Consider the following 13340-nt stretch of genomic DNA (forward strand, 5'->3'; position numbering starts at 1 on the left):
TAGCGATGTTAACTTCGGCCCAATCCGGACACCCAAAAGACACCAGAAGGATGTTAAAGTATCACGTGACAAAACTGCTTTAAACGGTTAGACTGCGCTGAATCTATCATCCAAAAAAGTGAATGTCAATGGTATTGTCCTTTCCGATAACTTGGTTACTTCCCCTGATTTCTAAGGGAGGCTACTCCATTTCCTACTTCCGGGGAATACATTTTGCAAGATGGCCGACGTAGACAATGAGATCACTGGGGCGTGTATGAATAACAATGAGTTGACACCATTTAAGGTCGTCGATTTGAAAAGATACCTTGCGAACCGGAAATTGAATGTATCAGGTCTTAAATGCGAATTGATTGAGAGGATAAAAGGCGCATATAGACTTTCTATAACTGACAAACGCGTGCTGGAGGAGAGAGATCGGGAAGAAAGAGAGAGAAGAGCAACCGAACGCTTTATCATCCCATGTGGCGAGGGTCTTCCACCGCCATCAACACTGAAGGCATGGAAGTCCACTATTGATCTGTTTCCTGCTGTAGAGGAAAAGGATATATACAACTACATTGTACTGAAAAGAGACTCGAAACGTCAATTGAAGGCGAGGACTTATTATGTGGACGGACATGTACAGAAAGTTGAGGTATGTCAAATAGTGAGTTTATAATAAGTCTGAGGCTGTTTTTTCTGCCATGTTTACTTCATCTAGTTATATAATTAGCTCAAGGGGACTATTTTGACTTGGACATAAAAATAATTTGGTGTGAAAAATGTACTCAACATTTTTATGTAGGCGGGGCTAGCCACAATTAAGGGGGGTGTGGTGGATGCAAGCACATGTATGTGTCGAACCACACTGACTATATACTTATCTTAATTTTAAAAAAAATAATGTATTTTGTACAATTTTCATATGTTCTATGATGTATGTTGTTTATTTATTGTCATTTAAATTAAAATATTATTTATAATTTATTCTTCAGGTCCATCTCATAAGCGAAGAGTGCAGCCACTGTTATGTTCAAGCTTCCGTGCTGCCATCATTTCCAACTGCAGACAAAAGAAAGTCACCAGAGTACCAACCCTGGATCCTTCTGTCGAAAGTGACTGGCTGCATACACTCCGCGTTCTGCAACTGTCCAGCTGGGTAAGTTGAATTAATTTGTGATAAATCAAAGTCTCTGATCTGCATTGATGAAAGGTGTCAAACCCACACACGCTAGGCTATTTTGTCAGTATTATCAAATACTTAAACTTGGGGCATTCTTCAAACTATTTCATATCTTCTTATCAAACTTGGTACACTTGTTACAAGAGACAAAAAAGCACATGTTATAACTGTCATAATTTTGGCTTTCATGGTTAGCTGAGTTTTGCTATTTTTTTCTGAATGAAAGAACAGGCGAGCTTATGTATTGATTCAATGAACTCCCTTCACCGTGTTGGTGTTTACTTATGGCACTGTTTGTGTTTTGTATGTTCATGGCCTACCAGGAAATACTAAGTGTAAAATACTGTGTATTCACCTCCATTTTCAAACTTTAATGTTTTGGAATATACATGTAAGTATAACAAGTAAAAAGGCACACATGTAAATGAATTTTTTTATTTTCATCTAGTGAAGGTGAATGCTGCAACCATATTGGTGCCCTGCTGTATGGACTTGAAGACCTGACGCGTAAAAAAACCCTTGCTCCAACATCCAAACCCTGTGCCTGGAACAACTTCAGCATGCTGTCTGCACCACGGAAACGTAAGCTGTCGCCTAGGAAATCTGAAGATCTTATGTTCTCAAAGAAGAAACTGTACAACGTGTCAGTACGTAAAGTTTCTGTAAACAAAAACCATGAACTGAACTCTATCAATGGATGCACTGTTAACATTGACAGATTTAGGCAGAAACTGGTTGGTTCGAAGTTGAATGTAGGCTGGTTAAAAAACTTTGAAATTGAAACAACTGAAAATGAACCAGATCTCCCTGTGTTACATTCTGTGCCATTCAACTACCATGATAGTGTAAACTTGAGGGACAGTTCTAGTAAGACAGTGTTTTTGGATCATTTTGACTCTTTGAAGCAAAGCGCTGAAGAAATTCAATTAACTGAAATCTTAACAAGGGGCCAAAAAAGTGGGAAATGGCAAGAGGCCAGAAAAGAACGCCTAACAGCTTCAAACTTTGGCAGCATCTGTCGTAGGAAAGAATCAACTGAACCTGACGGACTCCTGCGGCAGATGTTGTATTCCAATTTCACAAGCAAGTACACAGAATATGGAATTAAACATGAGAAGGCTGCAAAGAGAATGTATGCGAAAGCAATGCAAACTGACCACAAAGGACTAGCAGTTAAAGACAGTGGTCTAGTTGTATGTGCCGACAGACCCTACCTTGGTGCCAGTCCAGATGGGCTTGTGTTCTGTTCACATTGTACAGAAAGTGTTGGTCTGGTTGAGATTAAGTGTCCTGCCTCTAAGAAATGGAGGATGCAAACGCCTGAGGAATGCTGTGAAGACAATGATTTTTTTTGTCAGTTAGAGAATGGCAAGGTGTTACTCAAGGAAACACACAAATATTACTACCAGGTCCAAGGGCAGATGGGAATCACCGGGAGGAAATGGTGTGATTTTGTAGTTTGGACATGTGTAGGTCTTTCTATACAGAGAATTGCATTTTGTGAATCATTTTGGCTGAAAATGTTGTGTCAACTTGACAGATTTTGCCTTGAATCATACATTCCTGAACTGTACGCACAACGTGTTAAAAGGGGAATGAGTCTGTTCAATTGATTTGTACATCGTCTAGTTATGTGTTGTTTATACATGTACATTTGAATGATCAATAATGGCAATTTATGTGAATATCTTGTTTGCTTTCAGTTATTTTCATAACTATATTCAAAATGAAACTCCAAAATGACTGTATTGTTACTATAATTTGAAACCATGAATAAAAAAGTTGTAAATCTAAATTTTGGGCAGTATTTTGAAAGTATGTGTACTTTTGTCAACATATTGTGATTATGCGATGCTGTAAATCTACTTTAATTATTTCCTTGTTTTATGTTTGACCTTTTCTACTTTTCCTTTCCATTTATCTAGTTTTCAGGGATGTATTTCTGAGCTTAATAAATGGACATATGTTTAACCTTTCAAGTGTGTTATTATTGCATTTTGTGTGCAGGATAGTGATAGCGTTTATATTGCCATTGTTTAAAGAAGTAGCTGAGTTTTACTCTAAAACAATTGAAGATGTTCAATTGAATATTGGTTTGCATGTAGCTACTGCACGGCCCATAACTCAAGACTGTCGAGTTGTTCTCCTTTTCTGACTTGCTAATTAAAAACAACAAATGAGTGTTACTTTCTTATGTTTGCAGGGTGCAAAACTTAAAGGGGCTATACACCGTGTGATGAAATATCGAAAAAAAAAAGAAACTTGTCAAAAACTGACATAAACTTGGTATCAATGTGTACAATGCATTGAAACTAACTAACTGAAGTACCACATACCGTAGTATACAATTAATTTATTTTCGCATTATTTTTTCCATATTTCTCCATTAATTTTTTTTTACTGGGTATGTATACCTAGTAGAATTCATTCTTATGCGTGATTTGCTAGTTGATGATATCATGGGATATAACCAAGTAAGGTATATTAGCTTAAGCATTCATATGGTTTCGGATAAGCCTTCGTAGCAAAGTGGATACAACACTGGACAGCTATTTTGGTGACACTAGTTCAATCCATAGCTCAATTTTCTTTTACATTTTGGTATTTCTTTACCATTATCATATCAGAAGAGTAAAACATTTTATTAAATAATTTGTCCTGAGATTTGTTACAGAAAAAAACTTTATTGGTGCCAATCTGGTGTACAGTCCCTTTAAACATTGGGACATATTTAGCATGGGGCTAGTTTTTTTAATCTAATGTATCTTAAAGTTAACATTTGTCGGGCATTTCAGTTTGATCTATGGCACTCTTGCCTATTCTTATTTCCACTTAGTTCAATTATGAAACTGATATGAAAATGGTTCATACTGAAAAATCCTTTAAGCAATTCAATACTAATGATTTGAAGTACGTGGTAGATCAATTACACATGGCAAATAAAAAAAAACTCATTTCAGAGCCAAACTTAATAAGTGATCTTTGACTTTTATTCTTAGAAATGTTACAAATAATAAAACCACAAAATACAAAGCAGATGTTTCACAAACAAAAAATTATATCAATAAATTGATCAGTTAATGCATACATGTTTCAAATCAAATCTTGAAATCCATTCACATGAGCATATTTCCTTATCCATTTTTGTCAAACCTGAATCAAATGTGTAATCTCATATGTTATCATATAACTTGCTCGAAAAAATGATTTTAAAACAAAATTGTAATTTCATTGTTCTAGTTAGAAGTATACAAGTTTTTATCCCTAAATCTAATGCTTGATATATACAAACGCTTTCATTGACACATGAGTTATTATTGAACAAGTGGTGGCCATAGATTTGTCAAATATGTGCATATTTTGAACACTTTAGAAATTCTCCTTGACTGTGTTATAGGAATATTGCCATGCAATATTCGAAAGTTCTTGATTCTCTCCATTTGCCTTTCAACATGTATTCGTAAACTTGCAATATCTTTTGTAAGGAGAACCTCACGTTTAGAGAATTGTTTTCCTTTCTGTTTAAATGGTGGAATAATGAGATGAATGCCTCTTGGAGTAGTAAGGTCTGTAATAGTGAAACCCTTATCAACCATTATGGCGTCTCCTTCTTCAAGCAAGTCCAAGAGTCCACATTTTTCTGTGAGTTTCTTGTCACTGGTACAGCCCACCCAACAGTCAGAAACAAAAGTTACAACACCATTTGGGCTTATACCCACCAAAATCTTATGAGTCATGTGAGACTTGTAATCACTGTACATTAAACTTTTCAAAGAAAGAGAACTGGATGTTTCACTGTAAATTTCAGTGCAGTCGATAATAATTCTAGTGTTAGAATATTTCTCTTTAAATTGTTCAGGCATGTTATTTTTCACTACCTCACGAGATGGCCATTGAACAAGAAAGGATAATTGTACATGTAAATAGTTGATCCATCTTTCAACAATGTCACTACATTGTGAAGTGGATATGCAAAACCTAGTACCTAGATCTTCAAATAACAGACCTAGACGTAGGCGCATCAGCACCATGAAAAATTCATCCAGAACACTTAGAGTTCTTGGCCGTCCTCCATCTGAATCTTTATAGTTAAGTTTCCGCCTTGATGTCCGCACTTCAGCTTCATCCTTGATTTCATCAAACAAAGCTTCAAACACAACTCGATTAGGGATTCCGGTGTAAAAACTGACCAAATCGTCATTGTATTTTACGTCATCATATGTGAGCATAGGTAGCTGACATTGTACACCAAAGTCTCTAGTAGAATGTTCTGTTTGTGAACTGAAGTCTGCTGTTTTTCCCAGGAAACTTTCTTCAGTTTGTACTTCCATCACTGCACAGTTGTTCTCAGTCTGTGTGTCACAACATCTGAAACATATACAAATTGATCATGTACCCATTTACCACATCTTACATGTACAGTCTGGTAACCCTAACCAAATGTTTGTTTTTTTGGCCTTAAACATTTACAAACACTTAAATTTTCCTATTTTTGTTAAAGAATGAAGAAAAATGATCAGAAGTAATTAACTTATCAGATCGATTTCATAGCACAAGAAGCAATATATATATATATTGAACAATACCTAAAGGACTGATTCTGTGGCTGTAGTACTGGTCCCATGCAGTAATCATGCAGGTGGACAGAGGTATCAATGGCATGCCCGGAAGGGGATACAAATGACAGTTGTGGCTGTATACTATCATCATTTGACAGTTCTAGGTCTAAATCGTCATTGACCGTATCACCATCATCATCATCACCTACGTCTTCATCAAGGAGCTGAAATTGCAAATGAAACTGTATAAGATAAATGTTTTAGTACAAAATCTGCCAGGCTATATGGTACACATTTTTCCAGGCTGTATTTGAAAACAATTCTTTAATCATTTCTTAAATTACAAAATTTACAAATAAGTGCTGTGACATTGTTTTTAAGCACCGTTGATATAACATAATTCATTTTGAGGTTCATGTAAGGAAGAACTTAAACTAATATAAGAAATAAAAAATACCGTTGGCTGGAAGGTTTTGGTAGCACCAGTCTCAGTTGGAAACATAGATGGAAGTGTATGCTGGAATGAAGGTCCTCTGAAGCCAACAAAATGCTCACTACACAATCGTCTGTGTTCATTCCACTGGAACGATCTCATGACCGTTTTACATCGCTGCACCCACACACGTTTTAAACGTTTGTTCTGAGGAAAACGGTGCAATGACACTTTTCTCCCATCAATAACCTTTCCTCTGTAAATTCCTTTACAAATACAACAGTACTTAGGGGTTTTCCTGCCCGTTTTCTTTATTAGTTTTGAATCTTTACTTTCCATTTTCACTTGTTGCTGTTTACTTCCTGGTTTGTGTAGTCCCCGGAAGTAAATTTCCGCTTTTTGCGCATGCCCACTTGAAGAGTATTCAGGGAAAGATAATCGAGTTATCGGAAAGGACAATAGTAAGGGCGGTATAATATGACCTCGTCGTAAGTGAACAATTGCAACTTGAGCGTGCTTTATTTAACTGAATTTGCTATGGGTTTTTTTTTGCAAACGAGAGCTGCTCGAATACACTTGTACGGTAGATTTAATAAAAACTATTGTCTCGGTATCATTGACATACACCCGGAATAGATATTAGTCTTTGGGATGCAAACACAGTGTCTTTCTTAAATACAAAGTAGTTACCTTGAAATAATGGCGTTATGAAATAAGAGGGTTATGATCTCATGTCTTTTGTATTACATATTCACATTTTTACGGATATATATTTATATATTACCAAAAGGTTGCAAATGTATTGACCAATGAAATCAGAGTGCAAATTGACTGCACAGCAAAAGGCTTCGGTGACATGGTAGAAATAGATGCAATACAGCTGCAAGGCTACTCATGTTCGACAGGAACCGGAAACTCGGCTTTAGGTTTGTTTAATCCTTAAAACGTAATCTGGAACCAATTAATAGTAAAGCTCTGTTTCCACGATAAGGATACGTTAAATAGTATACGGACTATTGTTAGAATAAACTAGATGGCAAAGGTATAAACCACTGTATATAGGTTAATGGGTGGCTAACAAATAATTTAAAAAAAACAACAATTAAGCTGGTTTTAGGGAGCGTGGATAATATTGCGCTAATGTTCCAAACCAATATGATCATTTTTGTTAAACGTGTAAATGTTCTATACTTGTAGATCAGACCTGCCCCATAATCTCGCAATGGGTTGATGGTGTCGTTGACTTCTCATCTCAAGATGGAAATCCTAACGGAGGGTAATCTAGTTTGTTATATGTATAGGCCATTGTTCAAACACTTTTTGTTCATACAGTCTCAAAATGAGCGGAAATGAACGAAAATGAGATAAAACAGAAGAAAATAGGAAATATACAAGATAGTAAATATATATGTTGTCCAATATCATTGGAGCTCTCCTGGTTAGTTGTCAGAAAGAAATGTTCCAAATACTAGCAGACGCAACATTGCTGCACTGGATAACGGTCTTAAAGATATCACCATCATTTAAAACAAACAAAAACATGCGCTAGCCCTCGTCGAAAAGGTGGAGCAAGTGCAAGACACAATGCAGCTAGAGTTATGGGTTTTGTTGCAAAAATGAACATTGCTACTGGCAACAAATGTTTGATTTCGATATCAAGAATGGTAATTTATTTGTTGCCGATGTAAATTTGATACAATGCCAACGAAAACAAACGAGCTTTAATGTAGACTTCAAACTGAACGACATGTTCTTGTTTTTATCTTATAGCAAAAGCAGATCACCTCTTACTTTAATACTTTTCAAAAGCACCATCTCAATTATAAATTTGTTCGCCCGTTTGTGACCACAATGTTCGCCTAGTCTTTTTCGTCCCGTTTGATAAACTGATAAACATATTATTTACATGGAGATACATATTAATTTTAAATCTTAAACATACGTTAACATCAATACACATATGTGGCCGTTAGATCATGTGTTAGTTAATGACTTAAACGTACATGTAATAGCAAATGGCCATCTTACGAATGACCTATATAATAGTTTAGTTATTTGCTTGAGCTAGTCCAAAGTTTAACTGATATGGTAACATATTGTATTATATTAAGGCTGTGTTAGTTTGTTAAGAGCCCAAAGTGTTCACAAAATCCTTTTTTAAAACTGTTTCATGAACACTAAAGCTTCAGCGACTCTTTCTTAAGTTGACTTTATCAAAACTGCTACTAAACTACTTGTTTTCATAACAATGACACCTCGAGAAGAATGTATGCGTTACTTTATTAACGATATAATTATTTACCAACACATTTACACAAAACTCATTTATTGTTCGTGCAGTTTTGGTCTGAGTGCATAACAGGATACAACATATGTTCACACTTTATACAAAGTGTAGTAACACTAATAAGTGTATGCTTCAACTAAATGCAATGCGTAGTATTATTTAACTCTAACACTGTGTCGGTTTCTTTCAAATGCAACAACCAAAAAGTGTCGTTTGCTGTAAATGTTTTGAAAGCGAATTAAAAAATAAGAATCCAACAGCACACGTGATCACAATTCAGTAAGTAGTTCGTAGATGATTTCTCCAAATATAGAAAAAATACTATGGGTTTCGACATGCGTTAAGGCTACATAAATTCTGACCTTGGCATAGTCGCTATTCATTGATCTACATAATTTCTGACCTTACTAGAAATCCTATGCATTCAGCTATATACGTTCTGCCATTTCCGTAGTCCGTAAGCATTCAGTTACATAACTTCTGCCCTTACTGTATTCCGCATGCATTGAGCTACATTAGTCCTTCCCTTATTGTTTAAAGTTCCTATGCATTGAGCTACATAAGTTCTGCTCTCACTATAGTCCGTATGCATTGGGCTACATAAGTTCTGCCCTCACTTTAGTCCGTACGCATTAGGCTACATAATTTCTGACCTTACTAGAGTCCATATGCACTGAGCTACATAATTTCTACCCTTTCTTTAGTCCGTAAGCATTGTACTACTAAGTTCTGCTCTTACTAGAGTCTGTATGTAATAACCTCCATAAGTTCTGACCTTACTGGAGCCTATATGCATTGAGCTACATAATTTCTGACCTTACGAAATTCCATATGCGTTGAGCTACGTAAGTTCTACCCTTACTACAGTCCGTATGCATTGAGCTACATAAGATCTGCACTTAGGATAGTCCGTGTGAGTTCTGTACTATGTATAGTTTGTATGCATCAGGCTGCATAAATTCTGCCCTTACTATAGTCAGAAAAAAACACACATTTCATGTACTTCTAGAAATATTATCTACCTTTTCAGATGGTACGCAACACAAGTTATTGGCCCAAACGACGTGTATCCAAACTATGGTGACATCTTTGGGGCCTGGACTCAGGATAAGAGCCTTTGCAGTAACACACAGTATATTCAAGTAGGATGCTTCTATTGTAAATACGTATACGTATAAATAAGAATATTTATGCAGACTATAAATTAGAATAATAATTAAACTTCAATAAATAATAATATTGTTAAATCAAAGAACAAAAACATTAAATTTGAAAAATAGGACTTTATGAAATGTATAAACTGGATAAGTCTTTGCTTATGTCAAAGTGAGCCCAAATTAAGTCAACATTTATGCACGAATTACTACTTATCAATTAACTTATTTACTCACTTTGCATCGTGAGTAAAACAATAATTTACAAATAAAAAATGTTTAAGACACCAGTATAACACAGCACGACAAAACTAGAAATAAGGCTTGTGACTAAAGAGCTTATTTCTTTAGTTTTTCACATAAACATTGTTATTGGCATAAATTTTCACATAGTATGACAAATATTTGAATCTGTGAATCGCCTTCGTTCTGCAACATCAGTTGCGTCTTGTTTTTTCATGTTAATTCATCTCCGTTTCCGTCTGTACCGTAAAACTCGTTTTCGCGTAATACTCTCAACTGATATTAATCTCTAGACCTAAAAATAAAAACGTAATAGTAATCGCTAGGCGGGTGGAAGGGACATAACCGTGTTCTGTTGCCAATAAAACCTCGAGTGACGAGTCACGCCCCGCAACTCCTCAAATATATATTATATATATTATATATATACATGTGTGTGTGTGTGTGTGTGTGCGTGTGTGCGTGCGTGCGTGCGTGCGTGCGTGCGTGCGTGTGTGTGTTCTGTTGGGCATGTTTGCAATAGCTGAGCATACATTCATATATTAATTGGAAAGGAGCTCAGTTTATCTATGTCACGAAGCTTTATAAATTTCCAGTCTCCACACCATACTTCAATACTTACTACACAATTTGTATAATCTATTTCCCAGTCTCATTTATGGTTCATGTAGATTTATGCCACATATAAGAATTATAATCGTGTACAGCGGACTGTACCATTATGGTTGATAAATTACAAATTGCAACATATATAGTATAAAACACTCAGGTCACATTTGCCAAACCAGTCTACGTAACTGGTATAGATGTCTACGAAAATCAACACGCTGGTGGGGTTATTGGTATAGAGGCCTTTGATATAGTCACCAGTGGCTGGATTGTTTTGTATGGCTCTAGCACTGCAACCATCATAGAGACCGCCAGAGTCTTTCGTCCCAATTTACAGGTAAAATACAGCATAAAAAGAAAAAGAAAAACGTTAAATATTACGTAACGTATTGTAATGTTTGAATGCAATGGTTATAAATTTGTGTATATGTAACATTATTTCAAAATATACTTGGATGCTACTATTAATACCTCCCAGACAAAACGAGTTTATGTTATTTATTCAGTATGCAAAAGGTTACCAATGGATATTTTTAACATTTAAACCATGATATATTTTAGAATGCGTCTGTTTACTCCAAGGAGATCATTATTAGAGTAAACTGTGCAGCTTTTGGAACTAATGTATGGGTTCAGATTGATGCGATTCGACTCCATGGCTATCCTTGTTCAAATAGTAAGTATTTTGTCCAATTGGTAAATATCATGTTTAACTATTAAGTATCCTTTTTGAGCAAGAACATAACGTACAACTCCATTGCAATCTTAGCCATCAATCTTCAAAAACAATTGAACATGCTAATACGGATCCTAGTTCATCTAATAGGCGTCCTTGTTTAAATAGTAAATATCCTTGTTCGTCATGGTTATACTTATTCAAATAGCAAATGTCATTGTCTTTTAAAACTTTTAAGAATCGTCGTTGTTCAACTGATATTAACTCTCGATAAATTTGTTAGTTTCCTTGATAAACTTAAAACAACCCTTTTTCAAGTATTCTTGTTTAACTATTTAGTATCCTTTTTTAAACTAACTCGTTCAACTATGTAGTTACCCTGTTCAATAATACAGTAAGCTCTTATATGTGGCTTAATACAATTAACACCCATCCCTTCATGTATCGATCACATTACCACCAGCAGTTTCAATCCATCTCGAGCGGGAATATACAGCTTGGGTTGAATTTTCCAATCCACATCTTTTGCATTAGAAACTTTGACCGAAGCATCGGCACCAATTTCAAAACGCCTTTCTTAACCGTAATCTTCGCAAACACGCCACGTCGATTTGTAACGTATAGATTTAAGAAGTTTAAATGTTGTTATTTACCATTTCAAAAATTGTTTTCTCTGTGACATGGTAATTAAGTAGCACCGATTTCGATGTAATAACTGCCCTCATTGCAACATGTGTGACAACTGGAATTGAAGACATCAACCATGTAAATAACAAGTGCTCGTACAAACTAGCTGATGATGACAAGCTATGCCCGTATGCTAAAACACAATTACAATCTGGTATCTACTCACTAGTTGCAGCCAATTTTACGCATTGATTGTAATCAAAAGGACCTATGTTATTGGAAAATACGCCTACTGCGTAAAGTTTCCTATACCAAAGTAAATCTAGGAACTGCTCACCGCATGGTAACGTTTCCATGTGACATATGTGAAAGGGATATCACTAGATCCGGTTGTGTTTCCTGTGAAGAGAAGTACCACATGAAGTATATACAGATAAATGATCATGTCCCCTGAACCAAACCAGCAAATAATTACACTGTTATAATTATGGGATACAACAGTCGGTCTCAGTCTGATCGAACCCGTCTACAGCCATCCGGAATCCTCAAACACTACCATCCCTCAGAGCAGTCACAACTCTATCTTTAAAAGTTTTATTTCTAAACAAAGGAGCATCTATGACTGCAAAATATCGAACATATCAACCATGTCCAAACGGAAAGCTCTTCAACTGATGGTGATATTCATAACAGCATATCGTCATGCCCAAGACCCAAAAAGGAAGGAAAACAAAAACTTCGCACCAATCAAAGGCCAGACTGAAAATACAAACTCCAATAATTATTTTTCTTACTTTCTTGACTCTTGTTAGTGTGACTCATTTATGATGTTGCAATCAATCTAGAATTATACCCAGATAATAAAAAGACCGTTATAAAGGGATCCTTATCCTTATACGAGATAGCATATTCGATGATATGTGATATTTTATTACAGCCAATAAAATGTATTAACACAGAAACGTTCATAATCAGACAAACAAATACTAACGAAGAATAGGGGTAATTTTTATACCCTGGTTAACGCGTTTCCTGGTTCATTAGGGTCAAATTATACTTAGCTGAATCATTGATTTGTAATAAATACAAAAAATTAACCACATGGTTAAGAGGTGACTTTAATCTTCCAGTCGCATTCCGTGATCTGCTAATAGTACAGAAAATCAATCAATGAGCAGTTTAAGCTTCAGGAATTAGAGTTAGATCTATTGTATATACGTATAGCACTAAAGTCGATATTGGTAGTGCAAATACTTATTACAGTACTCCTCTCGTGGGTATTAAAAATTCTTATTTAGCATGAACAATATTACGAGTGAGTAGTAAATGAAGTGCTTTATTTTAGATTGATTTTATTTTTCCAAACTGCGCTTATATTATATTATTTTCAGATCTTGAATCTATGAAAAAAAAAATACCACGTATCGAATACTATTCGAATGATTCAAAATAAACAATATGAAAATGTGAGGCAGCGATGATTTTTTTATATCTTCTTAAATACTAAGCCCAGCGCATAAACTGTTGAGAGAAAAATATCCTAGCGCAATTACAACATTATGCGGTCAATAAAATCGGACCCCCTTG

General features: G+C 35.4%; 1 protein-coding gene across 1 annotated transcript; it reads right to left on the reverse strand.

The window, feature by feature from the left end:
- Positions 1–4299: 4299 nt before the first annotated feature.
- LOC128223475 (uncharacterized) lies at positions 4300–6502 on the reverse strand. The gene is made up of 4 exons (XM_052932755.1): positions 6182–6502; positions 5752–5948; positions 4610–5533; positions 4300–4318 (listed from the first exon to the last, which is right to left on the reverse strand). Exons 1-4 carry the CDS (start codon positions 6494–6496, stop codon positions 4300–4302), a joined length of 1455 nt encoding a protein of 484 aa, XP_052788715.1. The 5' UTR covers positions 6497–6502.
- Between the last annotated feature and the right edge of the window lie 6838 nt (positions 6503–13340).

This window comes from Mya arenaria, chromosome 17 (genome assembly GCF_026914265.1).
Source record: "Mya arenaria isolate MELC-2E11 chromosome 17, ASM2691426v1".
Taxonomy (NCBI): domain Eukaryota; kingdom Metazoa; phylum Mollusca; class Bivalvia; order Myida; family Myidae; genus Mya; species Mya arenaria.